General features: G+C 37.6%; 4 protein-coding genes across 4 annotated transcripts; 2 read left to right on the top strand and 2 right to left on the bottom strand.

The window, feature by feature from the left end:
* Positions 1 to 2,388: 2,388 nt before the first annotated feature.
* LOC104887615 (uncharacterized) lies at positions 2,389 to 2,928 on the bottom strand. Its single transcript, XM_019248201.1, has one exon. The coding sequence runs from the start codon at positions 2,926 to 2,928 to the stop codon at positions 2,389 to 2,391; it is 540 nt and encodes a 179-aa protein (XP_019103746.1).
* A 2,021-nt stretch (positions 2,929 to 4,949) lies between these two features.
* Positions 4,950 to 6,167, top strand: LOC104887595 (cytosolic sulfotransferase 5). Its single transcript, XM_019248032.3, is given in 2 exon segments — positions 4,950 to 5,925; positions 5,928 to 6,167. Coding segments are annotated over 2 exon segments (993 nt in total). The 5' UTR covers positions 4,950 to 4,989; the 3' UTR covers positions 5,985 to 6,167.
* Positions 6,168 to 10,810: 4,643 nt separating this feature from the next.
* Positions 10,811 to 12,079, top strand: LOC109134377 (cytosolic sulfotransferase 5). Its single transcript, XM_057392450.1, is given in 3 exon segments — positions 10,811 to 11,193; positions 11,196 to 11,305; positions 11,307 to 12,079. Coding segments are annotated over 3 exon segments (933 nt in total). The 5' UTR covers positions 10,811 to 11,003; the 3' UTR covers positions 11,940 to 12,079.
* Positions 12,080 to 18,230: 6,151 nt separating this feature from the next.
* Positions 18,231 to 20,127, bottom strand: LOC125494655 (cytosolic sulfotransferase 15-like). Its single transcript, XM_048638303.2, has one exon. The coding sequence runs from the start codon at positions 20,111 to 20,113 to the stop codon at positions 19,109 to 19,111; it is 1,005 nt and encodes a 334-aa protein (XP_048494260.1). The 5' UTR covers positions 20,114 to 20,127; the 3' UTR covers positions 18,231 to 19,108.
* Positions 20,128 to 20,529: the final 402 nt, after the last annotated feature.

The following is a 20,529-nucleotide window of genomic DNA, read 5'->3' as shown; positions in this document are numbered from 1 at the left end:
TAAGAATTTAGAGTACCTTTGGAAGAAGTCATATGAGAAGTCGCTCCCGTATCCATATACCAATTCGAATCCGGCGGATTGAGCCCAAGGGTGTGCATTGCGGCTTCGATATCTGTCACAACATGGGGAGCCTCGGCCGAATACACCTGCTGCCGTGGCCCAGAGCCAAGAATGCCTGGCCCAGAAGGCGCCTGGACCTGCTGCTGCCTGTTCTGCCATGTGGGCCGCGTCCAGCCACTAGTAAAATAAATGCTATTTGCTGCGGTGATATTGCTGCGGTTTTACCTATACGCAGCAATATAACACGCAAAAAGAAAAGAAAAAACATAAAATAACAATATTGCTGCGGTTCGCGCCCAAAACCGCAGCAATATTGTTCAACGGATACATTTTGAAAAAAAAGTGGGGCCCTGACCGGTTAATATTGCTACGGTTTCCACGTAGGACCGCAGCAATATATTAAAAAATTATAAAAAATATTATTTAAACCTATTGTTGCGGTTCCTATACAAAACCGCAGCAATAGGCTTTTAAAATTAAGAATAAAAAAATCACTTAGGGTTTTAAGATATTTAAGCGCTCTCTTTTCACATCCTCCTCTTCAGTTCAGTTTCACGCCTCATCCCCCTCTCTCTCTCTCCTCCCCTCTTCCTTTCTCTCTCTCCTCCTTTCTTCCCCCCTCCTCTCTTCCACCCTCCGACAACCCTTCTTAGCCTGAATATAAATTCTTTCGACGCTCACCGCCGACCACTGCCGTTCGCTCGACCAACTCCGTTCGCTCGACTCGTTCGCTCGACCAACTCCTCGTTCGCTCGACCATCAATAAACCAACTCCTCGTTCGCTCGACCAACACCTCGTTCGCTCGACTCCTCTTCGTCGACCACCGCCGTTCGAAGCGTCACCACCGCCGTTCGACTTTTTTTGAAGATAAGCGTTTGACAGTTTGGTAATGTTTTTTTTATTTTTTTTTTCGATTTTCAGATTTTTATTTGTAATAGATTTTCTGTTTTTTTTTAGTTTTTTTAATATCACCACCTCTTCGGTTCATCGTCGCTCGCCAGATCCCGTTGCTCTCCGTCGCTCGTCAGATCCGGCCGTTCTCGTGCTCGCCAGATCCGGTCGTTCTTCGTGCTCGTCAGATCTGGCCGTTCGACGGCCTTCATTCGCTAGTGTCGGGGAATTCGATTGTGGATATGATGTTGGTGATCGAATTAAGCAGATGTTTGTTTATTTTGTAATGGTCTAGTTATTGTAAATTTGAGTGAATTTTGAATCTGATGTTAGAATGCTGCAAATATTCATCTATTTGTTGATGATTTTTTTTTAACAATATACCTAAGGGTGTAATTGTATTTTATAATTTCCTGCGCCATCTGGGTTGTTCATTTTATGGGTGACTTCGTTTTTTTTTGCAATTTGAAGACTCATCTTGTGTTTTTTAGCTTTTTTTTTTTTTTTACTTTGCCTTCTTTTTTTTTTTGTATTTTTCTTGTATATTTCTTCTTAATATGAGCTTGAATATTTTTTCATTTATAAGTTCTTTATTGTTACTTTAAATTTGTTGTCGTTTATTTTTTTTTTTAGCATTTTTATTTTTCAAATTTGATTGTAAAATGCAAAAAAATAAAAATAATTTTTTTTACCTATAACAGTACCTATTGCTGCGGTTTTGGCTAAAAACCGCAGCAATATGTTATTAATTAAAAAACAAAAAAGTAATATTGCTGCGGTTTCTGACCCAGAACCGCAGCAATATTACGTGTTAACTAGATAAATAATTATAATATTGCTGCGGTTTGGCCTTTAAAACCGCAGCAATATTTGTTTATATTGCTGCGGTTTAAAACCGCAGCAATATTATTAATACCTATTGCTGCGCCCTTAATTGTTGCGCGCCCAAAAACGCAGCAATAGGGCACTTTTTAACCGCAGCAAGTAGCATTTATTCTACTAGTGAGCCCTTGGTAGGATAAGGGCAGGGAGGATAAGCCCAAGGAAGTTAGGCCCATCCTCCCCAATAAGCACCTGGCCCAGGTGCTGCTCTCGGTCCAGTGAACCCGTGAGGGTACTGCTGCTGGGCTAGTCCGTTTTGGCCACCGGGACGACCCCCACTGCCGGAATAGTTCCGGCCACCATCACCAGATTTATTCCGGCCACCGGAATTTTTATTTTTTGAATTATTTTTATTTTTATTTTTGCACCTGTTTTGAATACGATTATGAGTGGGGTTGTTCATTCGACGAAGTATCATGGTGTGAGGCCACCATGGCAGACGAACCTGTGGCCACCTTTTTGGCCAAACCTGCTTCCTCGAGAACAAGCAAGGAACGTGCTTGATAAAATTGAGGGAGAGGATCACTTTGACGGAGTAATGTACCAATACCATTTTACGCCTCCGTAAGTCCCGCAACCATCTGTAGAACAAGAAGATTGTTAGAGATAGGAACGCCAACATTTTTGAGTTGGTTGGCCAACATTTTCAAACGTTGGCAGTATGCCGAACCATTAGGAAAATCCTCCATAGCCGTATTGGAGAATTCCTGTTCCAAAGTGATAGCACGGGAAGACTTGTTGTCTTGAAAAATATCCAGAAGTCGTTCCCACGCCTGTTGAGCCGACAAGTCGGGATCAAGAATGGTATTAAGAAGATCATCGGAGATAGTGGCGTAAATCCATTTTAATACCGTCGCATCAATGGTGATCCATTCCTCCTTGGCAGCATCGGTAGAGGGAGGTATGGTTTTCGACGTGGGAATAATATAGTCAATGACCCTATGAGAACGTGCGTGAATTTTGAAAAGCTCCGCCCATGTAGCATATTGCACGTTTTCCATGTCAAGGACAATAGGCAGGTTGTGTTTAATATTAGAAGAAGAGAGAGTAGTGAGAGAAGGAGAAGAAGAGGAGGATGATGAGGAGCCGGTCATGGCTGCCGACGGGATGAACACTGAGATGGGCGGATGGCTAGGAGTGTAGCGGAAGAGAGAGGAAAATATCCCTAGAATATGATACCGAAGATAATTCTTTAATTTCAAAGTTGTTACAACCTAATGATATATACTAGCCAAAGATACTAAAGATTACAACAAGTAATTAGGCTATAAAAGAGGCTATAAACTAGGAAAGAAGTTACACAACAATATTTACAGAAATACAATATATATGAAAGTCAAGAGGATTTTCATATAATCTAACAACATATATACCAATACACAACTTTCATATGTTTAAAATCTTTAATTTTCAATTGCAAAAACTTCTGAAAAATGAATTTTGAAAGTACAAATCGACACTAATCTAATAATATGTTATATAACAGATTTTTTTTTATACATTAATATTGTAGTATAATCAAAGTTATTATGTGAATGGGGTTAAATTTTCAATGTTACATGTATTAATAAATGGAAAAGTACATAGTTGTTTGGTTATAAGACTAATAGGAGTATGCTACGTACCAAGTAAAGCTTGTTCCAGTGGTAAAGATTTGGCCTCATGACTTCAAGATCATGGAATAAAATATAACTAGGGGTTTCTCGAGGTTGAGGTTTCCTTACCATCCCCCTCCCTCAAAGGAGTATGACATGCAAACTTGACTGATTATACATATACAAAATTGATTATACCTGTAGGAGATAACAGTTCAGTAAGATCCTTCATCTTAACAGCTTAAAAAAAATAGGAGTATGCTAGGATAACTAGCAGTGGTCATTCGTGGGAAGGAGGCCTAGAAAAGGTCAGCAGGCAAATAAAAAAACCGTCCTTTGACATTCTTAGAGCATGTTCACTCATGTTTTTTTTGGGCATCAATTTGAGTCATGAATCATGCTAAAAAAAACATGGGATCGCATACATGATATTTGATATTTGTATTTGTGTCATGCTATGACTCAATCCACGGTTGGTCATCTTATGATCGAAGTCAACCATTTGTGGACATGTGGCAATACATCATAAAGCTTATTTTTTATAATTCAAGTTTTGTAATATGAATAGCTTAAAAAATACTACCTCCGTTTCGTAAAGATTTCCCCTCTTCCCGTATAAGTGCGTTCCCAAAAGATCTTCCCTCTTTTACTTTATTCCTTATTTGGAATTTTTTTCCCCTTTTTACTCTCTCATATCCCTATCATATGGTACACTATTACATTATTAATTCAATTTTACTCCCTTTCTCTCTCCTACGTACTTTAAACCCTGTTTAGTTGTTTAATTATTTATCTTAACCCCTTTCTCTCTCCTACTTTACCCACCCCATACCTCACACAATGGATCTTCCTTAGTATCTGTAGGAACAGTAACAAGGAAGATCTTTAGGAAACAGAGGTAGTACAAATTAAAAATCATAAAAATTTCACCAATGGTCCTATCTTTTTTAGATCTATAAATAGACATCCATTTTGCTATATTTTAACATACTTCTGAAATTAATTGTTTTCTCTCTACATTGTACGCACATGAAAAATTATTTTTGGAAGTTTTAATTATTGAAGAAGTTTTTTAATCAAGATTAATTACCATCAAATGAATTTATTTAGGATCGTTAATATATAAAATAATTCATTTATAATCATGTATGATATTATAAATACTAAAAGGTATAAATATGTATTGATATAGGAGAAAATATGGGATGGAGTATAGTAAGAAGTGAGATAGAGAAAAATAATGTTCTTTTTTTTTTTTGGGTCATGAGTGAGTTACATTTGTCAAAATGGATCATAATTCATGATCAACTTTTAGTAAGATGAGAGAAAGTTGATACGAAAGAAGAATGACATGTTTTTTGGGGTGCATGAGTGGCCATGCTGTTACCATCATTCATTTCCCTAGTTGCGGATAAGATGATAAGATGATTCAGTAACCACAAAGCGTGGAAAGTTGGAATATAGTGGCTAGTGCACATGCCAACCTTGTCATCCCACTTAAATACTTGATCTAAATCTAACCATCTGCTTTGTATATAAAAAAAAAAACAAGAAAACTAGATGGCCACCTCAGAACCAAAAAACACCTCTTCTTCAGATCAATTGGAAGATCAACTATACTTTGGTTTTCCATTGCAATTTTATCAGAATTTTTGGTGCCTAAGTGTACTTTTTGAAGGTGTTACTTCATTCCAATCCCAGTTTCAAGCTCTTGATACCGATATCATATTAGCCAGCCTACCCAAAACTGGTACAACTTGGTTAAAATCCCTACTTTTCGCCCTTGTAAATCGGAAAAAATTCTCCGATATATCTCAACTTCCCCTTAACACCACAACTCCTCATGAACTTGTCCTCCACTTCGAGATTGAAGTTTATAAAAAAGACGCTACAAATCAAAATACTGACTTAACTAAAGTACCTTCACCTCGACTCTTTGCTACACATATGCCATATCCTTCATTACCAGACTCAATTAAGACTTCTAAATGTCGAATTGTTTACGTTTGTCGAAATCCTTGGGACACTTTCGTTTCGTTATGGCTTTTTTACCTTCAGTTTGAGATAAGCAAAGGAATTAAGCCAGATAATGAGATGATGGAAGAATATGTAAGTAAGTTTTGCAAGGGGATATGCCCCTTTGGTCCCTATAATGATCATGTACTTGAGTATTGGAAGAAGAGCATGCAAGACCAAGAAAAGGTGTTATTCTTAGAGTATGAAGGACTGAAGAAAGACCCAAAAACTCATTTGAAAAAGTTGGCTGAGTTTGTGGGTTGTCCATTTTCGGAAGATGAGGAAAAAGGTAATGTTGTAGATAAGATAATAGAGCTTTGTAGTATTAAAAGTTTGAAAGAAATGGAGGTCAATAAGAGTGGCAAGTTTTATCCTTGGGTTGAGAACAAGGCTTTGTTTAGGAAAGGAGATGTTGGAGATTGGACAAATCACTTAACTCCTTCTATGGCTAAAAGTATTGATGAAATGCAAGAAAAACTTCAGAGGAATGGATTTTCTTTCAAATACTATCAAAAGAATCTATAATTCCAAGTTCGTGATTAAATAATGACAAGGAAATTGTACTTGTTCTTTGAAAGAAATTATACTTGTTTTTGTCTCTTTTCCTCTAATCTGTGCAAGGGTAGAAGATGTTTTGTTTTTGTTTGGTAACTATTAATGTAATTTGAATTTTATATTATACTTTTTTTTAATGAAGAATTCCTCTATGTGTTGGATTTCTATATGTCTGTCATGGATGTTAGATGTATGAATATGTACAAAACAAGCTAACTATATGTTATGATCATGTTGTTGGTTCTTGCTAGTTAGTTTGTCAAATTTGATGCTTTTGTTGTTCAAATGATTTGGCGTAACTTGGTTTATTTATTGAAGTTTGGAGTATTTGGTTGTTGGGTTGTGTCTCATGTTAAGGGTGTCGTTGGTGATGTTTTGTCCTTCTGGGAGCGCCAGCTCCCATTCGTCAGTTTTCTTGACGAGGTTTTTCTTTTGCAAAATGGTGAATGTCTTTTTGTTTATGGTTGCGTCTTTTCATTATTATGCCTTCCCTAGCATTTATAGGGATGTTAAAGTACATATCACATGTGGAATGGGAGAGAGAGAGAGAGAGAAAGATCATTCATGCTTGCTTAAAGTGTGAAATCATTCCATGATACTTGCTTAAGCTTAGATGGCGTTGTTGTGTTATATGCCTTAACATGTACTTTTTTTTTTGATGTTTTATGGAATTGGTTTGCATGTATACCTTGCCGTGTATATATCTTGAATGTTGATTGGATTCCCTTGTATACCTTGACGCGTATACTCATGTTTTGGTCATTTGGATTGCATGTATACCTTGTCGTGTATACCCATGTTTGAATGTTGATTGGATTCATTTGTATACCTTGACGTGTATACGTTATGTCTTTGTGTTTGATTGATCCTTTGTACGACATGGTCCGAGGAATTGGTTACTTAACCTTGGGCGGTATGGTCCATTGGTTCACTCGCGGGTGGTATGATCCGTTATTGAGTTTAGATATTCGGAAAGGGGGGCATGCAACGTATGCCTTGGGCGGCATGGTCCAATGAGTCTACTCACAGGCGGCCTGGTTTGTTGTGTTAGAACTTGTTTGACTGCATTTGTTGCATGGTTTGACTGGGATTTGTTTAACATTGAGCTTCAATCCTGATTTGTTGCTTATGATTTGTTGTATCTTGTTGTGAGTATGATATCTTGGTGATGTGTTTCTTTGGCGTTGCTTCTAAATTCTTTAAGTTTATTATCTGTTCCTATTTGGGCTGGGAGAACTGCTAGTTACTCCGCACTGATTGTGGAAGTTGTTGATTTATTATGCAGATGGTGATTCTATTTAGGATCGTTATGGTTTGGATCGGGGTTTTACTAGTGAAAAAAGGTTGATTTGCGTCGTATTTGGGTCGGACTTGGGTCCGACAGCACAGGTCTCGACGCAGATGACCTATCAATGATCTTCGTCGAATGCAAATCTGACGCACATCTTAATCTATTTGCATCGCACCTCGTATACGGTGCGACGCAGATGGCTATCCCAGCCCAATTCTCAGAGCTTCGCACATTGGGTAATGCAAAGGGTAATGTGCGTCGCACATTGCCTAGGGTGCGACGCACATTGCCTAGGGTGCGACGCACATTGCCTAGGGTGCGACGCACATTAGTGATTTGCGTCACACCTTGGTCTACGTGCGATGCAAATTCCTATTTTAATAAAAAATAAAATATTTTCAGAAGTAGGATATACTGCAACATTCGAGGAAAAACAAAGAGGATTCTTGAACGGTAGAAGAAGCGAATTGAACACAACATAATAAAACAACAAAATTCAATAATTTCATAATTTACAACTCCAACACAAAACAATAAAGCACCAAAATTCCATAATTTACAACTCGAACAATGAAAAAATCAGATATTAACTCAACGAGATCTAGAGTAGAGAGACATTGCGAAGTCGAAACAAAAAGAACGTAACTTCAATTTCCTTCCATTTCCGACGAAGAGAACTTCCACAGAAACCAAAAACTGATCTGCAAATGAAAATAAGAAAAAAAATTCCATAAAAAAATCAGATATAAAAAGTAAAAAAAACAGAAGAACATAATTTCAGATGTACAAAACTCGGAAACAATGAAAAAATGAAAAAATTAGCTCTAAACAATGTAAAAATGAAAAAACGAATGGAAAAAATTGTAGATCTGAAGACATGAAAAAATGAAACGACGAAATTGTAGATCTAAACAATGAAAAAATGAAAAAATTAGATTGAAACAATGAAAAAATGAAAAAACGAAAAACCGAAATTGTAGATTGAAAAATTGAAAAAAAACGAACCTGTCAAAGTGAGAGAGAAATAGTTCGTCGATTGTACGTCGGAGACGAATTCGCCGGAGAGAGAAAGAGTTCGTTGATTGTAAAGAGTTTGTCGTTGTTCATATCATATCAGTTCGTTCATATCAAATTGTAAAGAGTTCGTCGTTGTTCGCTGGAGAGAGAGAGAGAGTTTGAGGGTTGTTCGTCGTTATTGTTCGCCGGAGAGAGAGAGAGTTTGAGCTGTTTGATTTTGGCCGGTCGATTTGTGTTGAGGATAATCAAGATCTACTTGTTTTAGGTTAGAGGGTGAGAAGGAGAGAGAGTAGCGACGCTTAGAGAGAGAGAGTACGGAAGTTTTAGGTTAGAGGGTGATGAGAAGGAGTTTTAGGTTAGAGGGTGAGAGGAGTGGGCGTGTAATGTTAGAATATTTTATGTGTTTGTGGGTTGTGGGCTTGCGTTGGATGGAACCATGGGTCCGACGCAATTTATTCTTTTGCAACGCACCATAGGATAGTGCGACACACATAGTGTGAATTTTTTTTATCAAAGAGGAGACGATCTGCGTCGTATGCTCCAGGTGGTCCGATGCACATTGAGCTTTTGCAACGCACCAGAGGCACGTGCGACGCATATAGCTCGTACTGGTGCTCACGTACCCATGTTGTGCATCGCACTCCTCCTTGCATGCGACGCAAATTACGTTATTGCGTCGTTTCCGTTTCAGTGCGACGCAAATGGAGCGACGCAAATCGTCCTTTTTCTACTAGTGGCGGTTTCACCTTGTGAGCAAGGAAGTGGTGCTAGTCATAGTGGACGAGCATTTTGAAGCAGGGATTAGGACTAGTTACTTAGTGGGACTTAAGTAGCTTTCCTTTATGTTTGTCGTATGTTTGAACCACTGATTTTGGTTTTGTCCTTTGGATTTGGATTACTCTACTTTGAGGTCTTTTGGAGTTTCCATAGTTGTTTTGGAACTTTGGTGGGAATGAGGGTATGGGACCTCATTTTCCCTTTTTAGTCGATTATCGGAAGTTAAATATTATCTTTGGAGGTTATTATTTTGTTTTTAGTTCAAATTCTATCTTTAGAGTAGCATCTCCGTCTTAGTGGTATTTCGTCTACCACTTGTTATTTTATTTCATTTACTTTGTCTCTTTTCTTCCTTGTATCGAACGGGATGTTACATTATCAAATAAATGTTTCCAATTTATACACTAGAAGAGTTTCCTATCGAGGCACCAAGCTTTTCGGTGGTTGCGAATTAGCGCCGGCCGACGTGACAAAGAGTAAGCGGGTGACCCAGCAATATTTAATTTCCATGTGTCATATACCATACTCTTTACCTCATCAAAATGTAAACTCCGATTCTCTACTTGATATGGTCTTTTTGCATTTGGTTTTTCGATCAAAGTTTGAAGCATAATTGGGCCATGAGTTGAATGAACGATCGGAAGATTCTGAATACAAGCTTCCAGATAATTATTCCGCTACTCCGATCCATTGACGCATACCCTCGATAAGTCGTTCCATAATTAGATTCTCATTGTCCTTGTTGTTCGTCCAAGTGAAGCGAACACACAACTAAATATGTAATCAAGAGTTTGGGTACTTGTTATTATCTTATTATATTGTTAGTTTTTTTTTTTCAATGAGTCAGATTTACTACTCCATATTGACATTTTCTTTGCTAAGCAAGATATAAATTTTATTGAAAACAACCAATTTACAAGCAAACCAACTCTAAGCTAAACAACCAATAAGGTTGAACAATAAACACAAGAGCAGCAAACAAAGACACCAAAACAGATTACATCATATTGACATTCTATCACAATAAAAAGTTGTACTTTGGTGGTTGAGTAATGACTTACAAATTAATTAATCAGGGGTTCAAAATAAAAGATGTTTGAAAGAAATGACATACCAGTGACGATATGATAATGCTTGCCTACATGTTCTAATTCATATTACATCTGGTCCTTGATACATGTAACATGTTTACTACCACACATGTCAATACACTAATTTTCCGGTTAAAATCTTTAAATTTTAATTGGGAAAACTTCTGAGAAAATAAAATTTGAAAATATAAATCAAGGTTAATCTAACAATATATTATATAATAGATTTGTTTTTTTATAGATTAACATTGTAATATAGTCCAAATTATTATATGTATCGGTTTAAATTTTCAATGTTCCATATATTAATAAACGGAAAAGTACATATTTGTTCGGTATTGGAGTATGCTACGATATCCAGAAGCGGTCATTTGCAGAAGGAGGCCCCTAGAAAAGACCAAGTTAAGCTTGGTCTATTAGTAAGGATAGAACTTCCAATCTTAAGGTTGAGGCCCGATCTCTACTATGAACACTTTAGGAGAGGGTTTCCCCTTATCATTCCACTCTAAATGTCTTCCCGCAAACCAGATTGGGTTAAGCGCGAGAGGTTACGATCTGACAGGATCCTTCATCTTAATTACCATAAAAAAAAAAAAAATAGAAAAGGTCAGCAGAGCAAATAAAAACACCTACTCTTCAATAACTCATTTCCATAGTCGATGATAAGATGATAAGATCATAGTAACCACAAAGCTTGTAATATAGTGGCTAGTGCACATGCCGACCTTGTCCCCCCACTTAAATACTTGATCTAAATCTAACCTCAGAACCAAAAAAACACATCTTCAGATCAATTGGAATACGATCAACTATATTTTTGTTCTCCAATGCAATTTTATCAGAATTTTTGGTGCCTAAGTGTATTTTTTGAAGGTGTTACTTCATTCCAATCCCAGTTTCAAGCTCTTGATACCGATATCATTTTAGCCAGCCTACCCAAAACTGGTACTTGGTTAAAATCCCTACTTTTCGCCCTTGTAAATCGGGAGAATTTCTCCGATATATCTCAACTTCCCCTTAACACCAAAATCCTCATGAACTTGTCCTCCACTTCGAGATTGCAGTTTATAAAAAAGACGTTACAAATCAAAATACTGACTTAACTAAAGTACCTTCACCTCGACTCTTTGGCTACCCATATACCATATCCTTCATTGCCAGACTCAATTAAGACTTCTAAATGTCGAATTGTTTATGTTTGTCGAAATCCTTGGGACACTTTCGTTTCCTTATGGCATTTTTACCTTCAGTTTGAGGTAAACAAAGGAATTAAGCCAGATAGGGATATGATGGAAGAATATGTAACTAAGTTTTGCAAGGGGATATCCTCCTTTGGTCCCTATAATGATCATGTACTTGAGTATTGGAAGAAGAGCATGCAAGACCAAGAAAAGGTGTTATTCTTAGAGTATGAAGGACTGAAGAAAGACCCAAAAACTCATTTGAAAAAGTTGGCTGAGTTTGTGGGTTGTCCATTTTCGGAAGATGAGGAAAAAGGTAATATTATTGATAAGATCATAGAACTTTGTAGTATTAAAAGTTTGAAAGAAATGGAGGTCAATAAAAGTGGCAAGTTTTATCCTTGGGTTGAGAACAAGGCTTTGTTTAGGAAAGGAGACGTTGGAGATTGGACAAATCACTTAACTCCTTCTATGGCTAAAAGTATTGATGAAATGCAAGAAAAACTTCAGAGGAATGGATTTGTAGGATATTTTGGGGTATATTTATGTGGAAGGATTTACAAAATATATTTGTGGATGTAAAGTTAATGCTCTTTATCACTCATAAACTAAAAACATAATATAATACTTGGAATTTTGGTTTTACAAACTTACTAACATTTCACTCATTTCCCACACACAAATATTAGCTCACAAGAGCTTTTCTTGATGCACTCTAAAACTCACGATGCATACCTTAGCAGCAAAATGCAATACCTATTTATACTACCCAAATGATGTAGCATGGAGCAAGCTTTTCAACTTTTGAGAGCTATGCCTATAACTAGCATGGTGTAGCCTTTACCTTTGCATTTAATGTGAAGCTCACTCATTTTGACAATTTACTTCACTGTAAATCAAGAGGAAGAAAAATGAGTGTGAGCTAGAGTTGTTTTATTTTGACTAAGCCCCATCTAGAAGATAGGAGAGAGAGAGTTGTTGAATTTTAACACTCCCCCTCAACGACTACTCTCTCTCAGAGTAAGTCTCGAGGTCATACCAAGTTGTTTCCGGAAATTTTCAAACTTTGGTCCTCCAAGACCTTTTGTAAATATATCTGCAACTTGGTCCTCCGTGTTCACTTGCGTAAGTTCAATCTCACCCCGTAGAACCTTCTCTCGGACAAAATGATAATGTACCTCCACATGTTTTGTCCTTGCGTGAAAAACAGGATTCTCCGCTAAACGTATCGCAGACTGATTATCACAAGCTAACTTGATTCCCCGATCAATTGGTTGATGCAGATCCTTGAGTAATTGCGTCAACCACACACATTCTTGTGTAGCCATAGCTGCCGCTCTATATTCCGCTTCCGTACTTGACAATGACACTGTTGATTGTCTCTTGCTACACCAAGAGACTGCTCCAGAACCCAGATTAATACATAACCCGTAGTTGACCGACGTGTGTCGAGATCACCAGCATAGTCAGCATCACAGTATCCGACAACTTCAAACTCTTTATCATTGCGGTACAGGATTCCATAGTCAATGGTCCCTTTCACGTACCTTAATATTCGACGTACGGCCTCCAGGTGACGTTTCATCGGTTTTTGCATAAACCGACTAATCACACTCACTGCATAAGCAATATCTGGTCTGGATAACGTGAGATAGATAAGACTTCCCACCAACTGTTGTACATGGTCACATCTTCTAGATCTTTGCCTTCGACTGAACATAACCTTGCATTAACCTCCATTGGAGTTGACATAGGCTTGCAATCGACCATTCCATATTTTTCTAGAAGATCACGGGCATATTTCTGTTGGCATAGAAATATCCCATCCTTAGTCCGCTCCACTTCAAGACCAAGAAAATGTTTTAGTTCTCCGAGCTCTTTCATTTGAAATCGTACTGAAAGATTAGCTCTTGTTTGTTGAATCTCCTCTTCAAAATCTCCTGTGATGATAAGATCATCCACATATACAAGAACTATTGCCAACTTTCCATTTTGAGCTTTCACAAATAAGCTCGAATCAGCTGGTGCTACAGAATAACCACTCTGTAACAGAAACTCCGCTATCTTTCCATACCAGGCACGTGGTGCCTGCTTCAAGCCATAAAGTGCCTTCTTCAACTTGCATACATGGTGTGGATAAGGCTGACTCTCAAACCCCTTAGGTTGATCCATGTATATGTCTCTATCCAACTCACCATGTAGAAATGCATTTTTGACATCCATTTGCCAGAGCTTCCAAGAATTACTAGCTGCAAGTGCTAGTAAAACACGAACTGTTGTAATCTTGGCAACTGGACTAAACGTTTCATCGTAGTCTAGCCCATATTGCTGAGAAAATCCTCGAGCTACCAGTCGTGCCTTGTACCTTTCAATGGTACCATCAGGTCTAGTCTTCACTTTGTATACCCATTTGCAAGAAATAGGTTGAACTTCTCGAGGCTTTGGCACTAACTCCCAAGTTCGTTCTGGTGCAGAGCTTGAATTTCTTCTTCCATGGCTTTTCTCCAATCTTTGCTTCGAGCTGCCTCATCATAACTATTTGGCTCTTTTACATCCTCAACCATTGCAGCATTTGCATATCTTGGATTTGGCTTTTTCTGCCTTGTGGACCTGCGTAGTGCTGGGTGAGGTTCTTCTTCTTCAAAATCTTCAATTTGACTTGGCCTTTCTTCTTCAATATTTCTATGATGTGCTCCTGTTTGCCATGAACTTTTCTCTCTTTCTGTTGGTGTAGGTTGAGATATCTCCATCTCAAGACTACGCCATCTTGACTAGACTGACCTTCGTCTTTCTCGTCCATCTTTTCTTGAAGCTTTTCCTCGATCTCCTTCGAGTCTGGCAATAATACAGCTTGTGGTGACCACCAAGATGATGTTCATCAAACACCACATTTCGTGACACGTGACATTTATCTGTTGTTGGATCACAACACCTCCAACCTTTCCTCTGATCATCGTATCCCACAAAGATACAACGAATAGCCTTTTTATCAAACTTGCTACGCATATGCTCAGGAACAAACACGTAGCATACACATCCGAAAACTCGGAAATGGCTCACTGCTGGCTTCATCTTTCTTAGCTTCTCAAATGGTGAGACAAAATCTAGTCTCGCCTGAGGTAATCGATTTGTCACATGTGTCGCTGTCCTCATACACTCAACCCAAAAACGTGGTGGCACGTTCTTGGCATGTAACATGCTTCTGCATGTCTCTGCAAGATGTCGATTCTTCTTTCAGCTACTCCATTTTGTTGTGGAGTATTTGGACAAGTGAGCTGGCGTCTGGACTTGCAATCTTGCAAGTATTGGGAGAATTCTCTAGATGTATACTCTCCTCCGTTGTCGGTACGTAGGCACGAAATTTTTTTCGCCAACTTCTTTTTCTACTGTTTCTTTAAACAGCTTAAACTTGCCAAATGCTTCAGATTTCTCTTTCATGAAATCGACCCACACAAATCTTGAAAAATCATCAATGAAAGTTATCATATAACGTAAGCCACTCACTGAATGTTGCTTTACTGGACCAAACACATCTGAGTGAACCAACTCCAAAGGTTCCTTCGATTTGAACTTTGAATCTTCATATGGAAGTTGATGTGCTTTACCAAATTGACATCCAGCACAAACTATATCTTCCTTGACATCTAGTTGAGGAAGACCCTTGAGCATCGACTTCTTCATCATCACCTTGAGCTTGTTGTAGCTCACGTGACCCAACGTGCATGCCATAGATCAGCTGTCTCATTTTTCCTCGCCTTGTCTACATATGCCGTTTGAGCAGACATCACGTAGACTGATTCAAGACGTCGCCCCTCCAATATAGGAGAAGAATTTCCTTCCATTGTCTTGTACACCTTTACGTCACGAGGACCGAAAACAACATGGTTTCCGGATGATGTCAGCTGTGAAACTGACAACAGGTTCTTCGTCATACCAGGAACATGGTAGACATTATCCAGCTGAACTTGCTTGTTGCTAAATCGTGGAATCACCACTGCCTTGCCAATATGGGTTATCGGCAATTCTGAGTTGTTTGCTGTTATCACAACTCGACCACGCTTGTACTCGGACATGCTCAAAATTTCTCTTTGTCTCCAGTCATGTGATTGAGCAACCAGAATCGATGATCCAATCATCTTTGTAATTGATCATCTCGTCGTTGACTACGACAAGTGCAGCTTCCTCTGGCTCCGTACTGCTGGGTGACACTACCTCCATGTCGAAGATCTGTTCTTCTTCAACTGCGTAGGATGCTTGTGCATCCCACTCGACTTCACTTCGGTTTTCATGCTCCACGGAAGTTGCAGCATTCCCTTCTGCTGGTTTGGACCAACAGTCTCGAGCATAGTGTCCCTTCTTCTTGCAGTTATAACACACGACATCTCGTCGTGTTTGATTTTTCCCTTCCTTCTCATCCTGTTGTCGATCTTGTCGAGCTCCCCCTCGATGGAAGCCTCCTCTACGTTGTCCTTTTTTGAATCCCCATGACTGTCTGTTTGACTTGCCATGTTGATTACTTGACTCGCCTGTCTTATCACCTCCCTTATTTGACTTCTTGTTGCCAAAAAGAGCTTTCTCTTCATCCTTGACGGAAACTCCAGACATCTGATTTTCTAGAGCCTCCTGGTTGGCTAACACATTCTCAAACTCAATTAGAGATGGTTGTGTAGCCCAACCTCGGATCGCCGTGACAAGACTACTATATCCAGGCTTTAAACCGCGGACAATAATCCTGCGCATCCTTGTCTCTGTGATAGGATTTTAGGATCTAACTTTGTGATTTGCTCACACAAAGTTTTGACTTTGGTGAAATACTGGTTCACCGTCATGTTGTTCTGTTGGATCGACAACAACTCATTCTCGAGAAGCTGAAGTTGAGCATCATTCTTTTTAGAGAACAAAGCTGCAAGGGTGTCCCACGCCTCCTTGGGTGTCTTCGCATCCTTGATGCGGTATAGCAACTCGTCCTCGACGGTTGCTGCTAGCACGTACATGGCTCTTCCGGCCCTAATCTTCCACTTTTTTAATTCTTCTGGATCGGTTGGTATTGTAACTTCAATACCACCGACAATACCCCAAAGATCTTGTCCCAACAAATAGAATTGCATACGTGTACTCCACGTACTATAATTTCCATTGTTGAGTTTCTCAATATTACTAGATGAACTAGCAATATCTGTCATTTGTGACTTGGTATTGCCCGGCAATATACAAGTAAGCTTGGTCCCTGACCAACAAGCTTCACAATCCCGGACTGTGCACTAATGGAAAATCACCTCGCAATACGGTCCCCGACCGTTAAGTTAGCCAAAAATATTTTTGACTATACCGTTGCGATAATATCAGTCCCCGACCGATATTTGCCAAAAAATGGTCCCGAAAAATTTAACGGAACGAATGGCTCTTGATACCAATTGTAGGATATTTTGGGGTATATTTATGTGGAAGGATTTACAAAATATATTTGTGGATGTAAAGTTAATGCTCTTTATCACTCATAAACTAAAAACATAATATAATACTTGGAATTTTGGTTTTACAAACTTACTAACATTTCACTCATTTCCCACACACAAATATTAGCTCACAAGAGCTTTTCTTGATGCACTCTAAAACTCACGATGCATACCTTAGCAGCAAAATGCAATACCTATTTATACTACCCAAATGATGTAGCATGGAGCAAGCTTTTCAACTTTTGAGAGCTATGCCTATAACTAGCATGGTGTAGCCTTTACCTTTGCATTTAATGTGAAGCTCACTCATTTTGACAATTTACTTCACTGTAAATCAAGAGGAAGAAAAATGAGTGTGAGCTAGAGTTGTTTTATTTTGACTAAGCCCCATCTAGAAGATAGGAGAGAGAGAGTTGTTGAATTTTAACAGGATTTTCATTCAAATACTATCAAAAGAATCTATAATTCCAAGTTCGTGATTAAATAAAGATAAGGAAATTGTATATGTTCTTTGGAAGAAATTATACTTGTTTTGTCTCTTTTCCTCTAATCTGTGCAAGGGTAGAAGATGTTTTGTTTTTGTTTGGTACCTATTAATGTAATTTGAATCTTATATCATACTTCCTCCGTTCCATAATAAGTGAAACACTTCTTTTTTTTATGTGAGAGTTTTTTAGAGAAGTGTTTCACTTATTAGGGAACGGAGGAAATACTTTTTTTTATATATATAAAGAATTCCTCTATGTGTTGGATTTCTATATGTCTGTCATGGATGTTAGATGATGAATATGTACAAAACAAGCTCACGATTTGTTACTATGTGTTAGCTTTTATTTTAAGTGTTATCTAATAAGGCACCATTTCACATGGTGACATGGATAGAGACTTCTTCTTTTGCAAAATAAACACTTGCTTCATGCTTGTAAAGTATGAGTTATCCTTCTCATATTTTGGATGAACATTAACAAGCAACAAATACTGTGGTTAAATTCATAGATAAGCATATTTATTAATACGTGGTTAGTACTCTTTTTAGTTTTCTTCATCGAATTCATATAAGTACAATGCTGTTTATTAAGAAAGTGAAGAATAGCTCAGTTGTTTATAACTCTCCTTCCGATTTTAAGAGATCTTGGGATCGATTCTCATCACCAACCCTACTAGATCTGTGCATTAAAAAACAATATTGTTTATTAAGAAATAAAACTTGCTCTATCCTATGAGGCAATTGTTTATACTATTGGATGTCGTAGAGCTGGTAAAAGTGTCTAAAGGGCATAATCTGTGTTCATTGGACCCAATCGGTTTGTGTATTTTCAATCTTAGCAGTTATTTTATAAAAGAGATAAGTATTTCATTTTTATTTCAGAAAGAATGAAATATATACTATTTTAAAACTAACTACTTTATCGTTTTTCCATCTACACAATTGGACTTTCTATATTATACCTCCATATTTCTTCATTTACTATGTTGTACACCAATCTTGAGATAAGTACACTATTCAAGAAATTTGTTATTGTTAAGTACAATACTTGGATTTGTTGGGGTAATATTGGCCAAAAGATACCACCACAAGTCCACAACTCTAAAGGTACGTGAGACTGTAACACTCTAAGAGCATGTATAATAGGTGGGTGGGTTTTTGTTGGTCTTTTTATTTTTTCCATTCCCTCTCCTTTCCTCCTTCTTATACATCACATCCCACTAACTTCCCACCAACTCATCTTTTTTTTCTCAGAATGGCTAGACTAGTTCTACTTGGCTTTTCTAATTCTCTCTCTTACTTTTGGTATACTCCATTTTTTACTCTCTTTCCTATCGAAAATGTTATTATTCTTATATAGAATAGATAATTCTTATTCATCTTTTAATTAGTGATATATTAATTAATTAATATACATTTAATTTGAATAATTCTAGGTACGAGAAAGTTAGTAGAAAGAAAAATAGGTTGTGAAAAAATATGGTAAAATATATCAAATTTAGGCTCAATTTATAGATAATTTTTTTTATAGTTGTAATGTAATTTTCTTTTTAAAAAATATGAGCTGATTTTATTTACTTTAAAACAAAAAAACAATCTTGTAAAAAAAAAAACAGCAACAATATAGCAATATTGATACATATGACATCACCCCATTTGTTGCTATGCACATCATCCAAGGCATAGTTGGTCTAGAATTTCAGACCAGCCAACTCCAAGGACCAATTGCTCCAATAGTAAAACTAAGCAAAGCTAGCTTTACTTTTTGCTAGACCAACCAAAACCAACCCCATTGCTCAGCCCTTCACTTATGGAAATTCTTGTTGACAATGTCTGAAAGCAAAACCAGATCTCTTGAATTTCTCTTGCATTACTTGATAATGTTCCTTAAGCATAGAAGGCGTCAAATAATTAGTCCAATCACCTACCTCTCCTTTTCTAAAGAGAGCCTTGTTCTCCACAAAATCATAAAATTTTCCACTCTTATTAACCTCCATTTGCTTCAAACTATCAAGGCTACAAAGCTTGATTATCTCATCTATAACATTCTCTTTTTCTTCCTCCTCCGAAAACGGGCAACCCAAAAACTCCACCAACCGTCTCACTTGTGCATTCGAATCCTCCTTCAACCCTTCATATTCCATAAACAACACCTTATCTGGGGTTGCCATACTCTCCTTCCAATACCCCACAATGTGATCCTCATATGGACAAAATGGAAAATCGCCCTTACAAAACTTACCAAAATAATCCTCTATCATATTAGGTGTAAGACTCTCATTTCTCTCCACTTCCAAAAAAAAATGCCAGGATGATATGAAGGTGTCCAAAGGGTTTCGGCAAACATAAATGATCTTACATTTGGAGGTCTTGATTGTGTTTGGTAGAGATGGATATGGTACATGGGTGGCAAAGAGGCGAGGCGAGGGTAATTTAGTAAAATCAGGTGCACATCCTTTCATATAATCCGTGTATAGTTTGTACTCAAAATGAAGGACGAGTTCATGAGGATTATGAGCATGAAGAGGATGTTTTGAAACAACAGAAAACTCTTTCCTATTAACAATGGAGAAAATGAGAGATTTTGACCATGTTGTGCCGGTTTTGGGTAGGCTAGCTAGGATAATGTCTGTGTCATTGGCTTGGAAATGTGATTGGAAATAGATTGTGGGTTTAAGAACTGGGCACCAAAACCCCTGGTATAAGTACATGTTATAAGTGCCAAGCCACAATTTGTGAGGGAGGGTGAGTTCTAGTTGTTTGATTTCATCTTCTAGTTTCTCTAAAGATTTAGGTTTTGTAAGTGTTGACATAGTGGTAGAAGTTTTGGTTGAACCGTTGAAGTGGGAGCTAAAGGTGACTAGGTGAGAGTCTTTATATACTACTATATAAGTCATAATGTCAATAGGAGATTCTTAATATAGAAGTCCTAATTAATGTCCAATAGTTTCTCTAAACTACTCGATATGCATGATAATGAGACATGAGTGACAATATAAACATATGAAGATAAATAGATAATTACATGCTTGGAAGATGTCTAGGAATAAGGTTATACTACTATGGAATGGATGTTGATATGTAGTGATGTTTTTTTTTTCTTTCAAAAATTACACATAAATTAAGTATACATTATTTTTATTTATTTTAAATCTTCTTTCGATATATAACACCTATCAAAAATTATTAAAAAAGGCGGTTTAATTTTAATATAAAAGTAGACCTAGTC

The sequence above is a fragment of the Beta vulgaris genome, chromosome 2, assembly GCF_026745355.1.
Source record: "Beta vulgaris subsp. vulgaris cultivar EL10 chromosome 2, EL10.2, whole genome shotgun sequence".
NCBI lineage: Eukaryota > Viridiplantae > Streptophyta > Magnoliopsida > Caryophyllales > Amaranthaceae > Beta > Beta vulgaris.
Note: the sequence above shows the minus strand (reverse complement) of the source record. Positions and strands in the feature narration are given on the sequence as shown.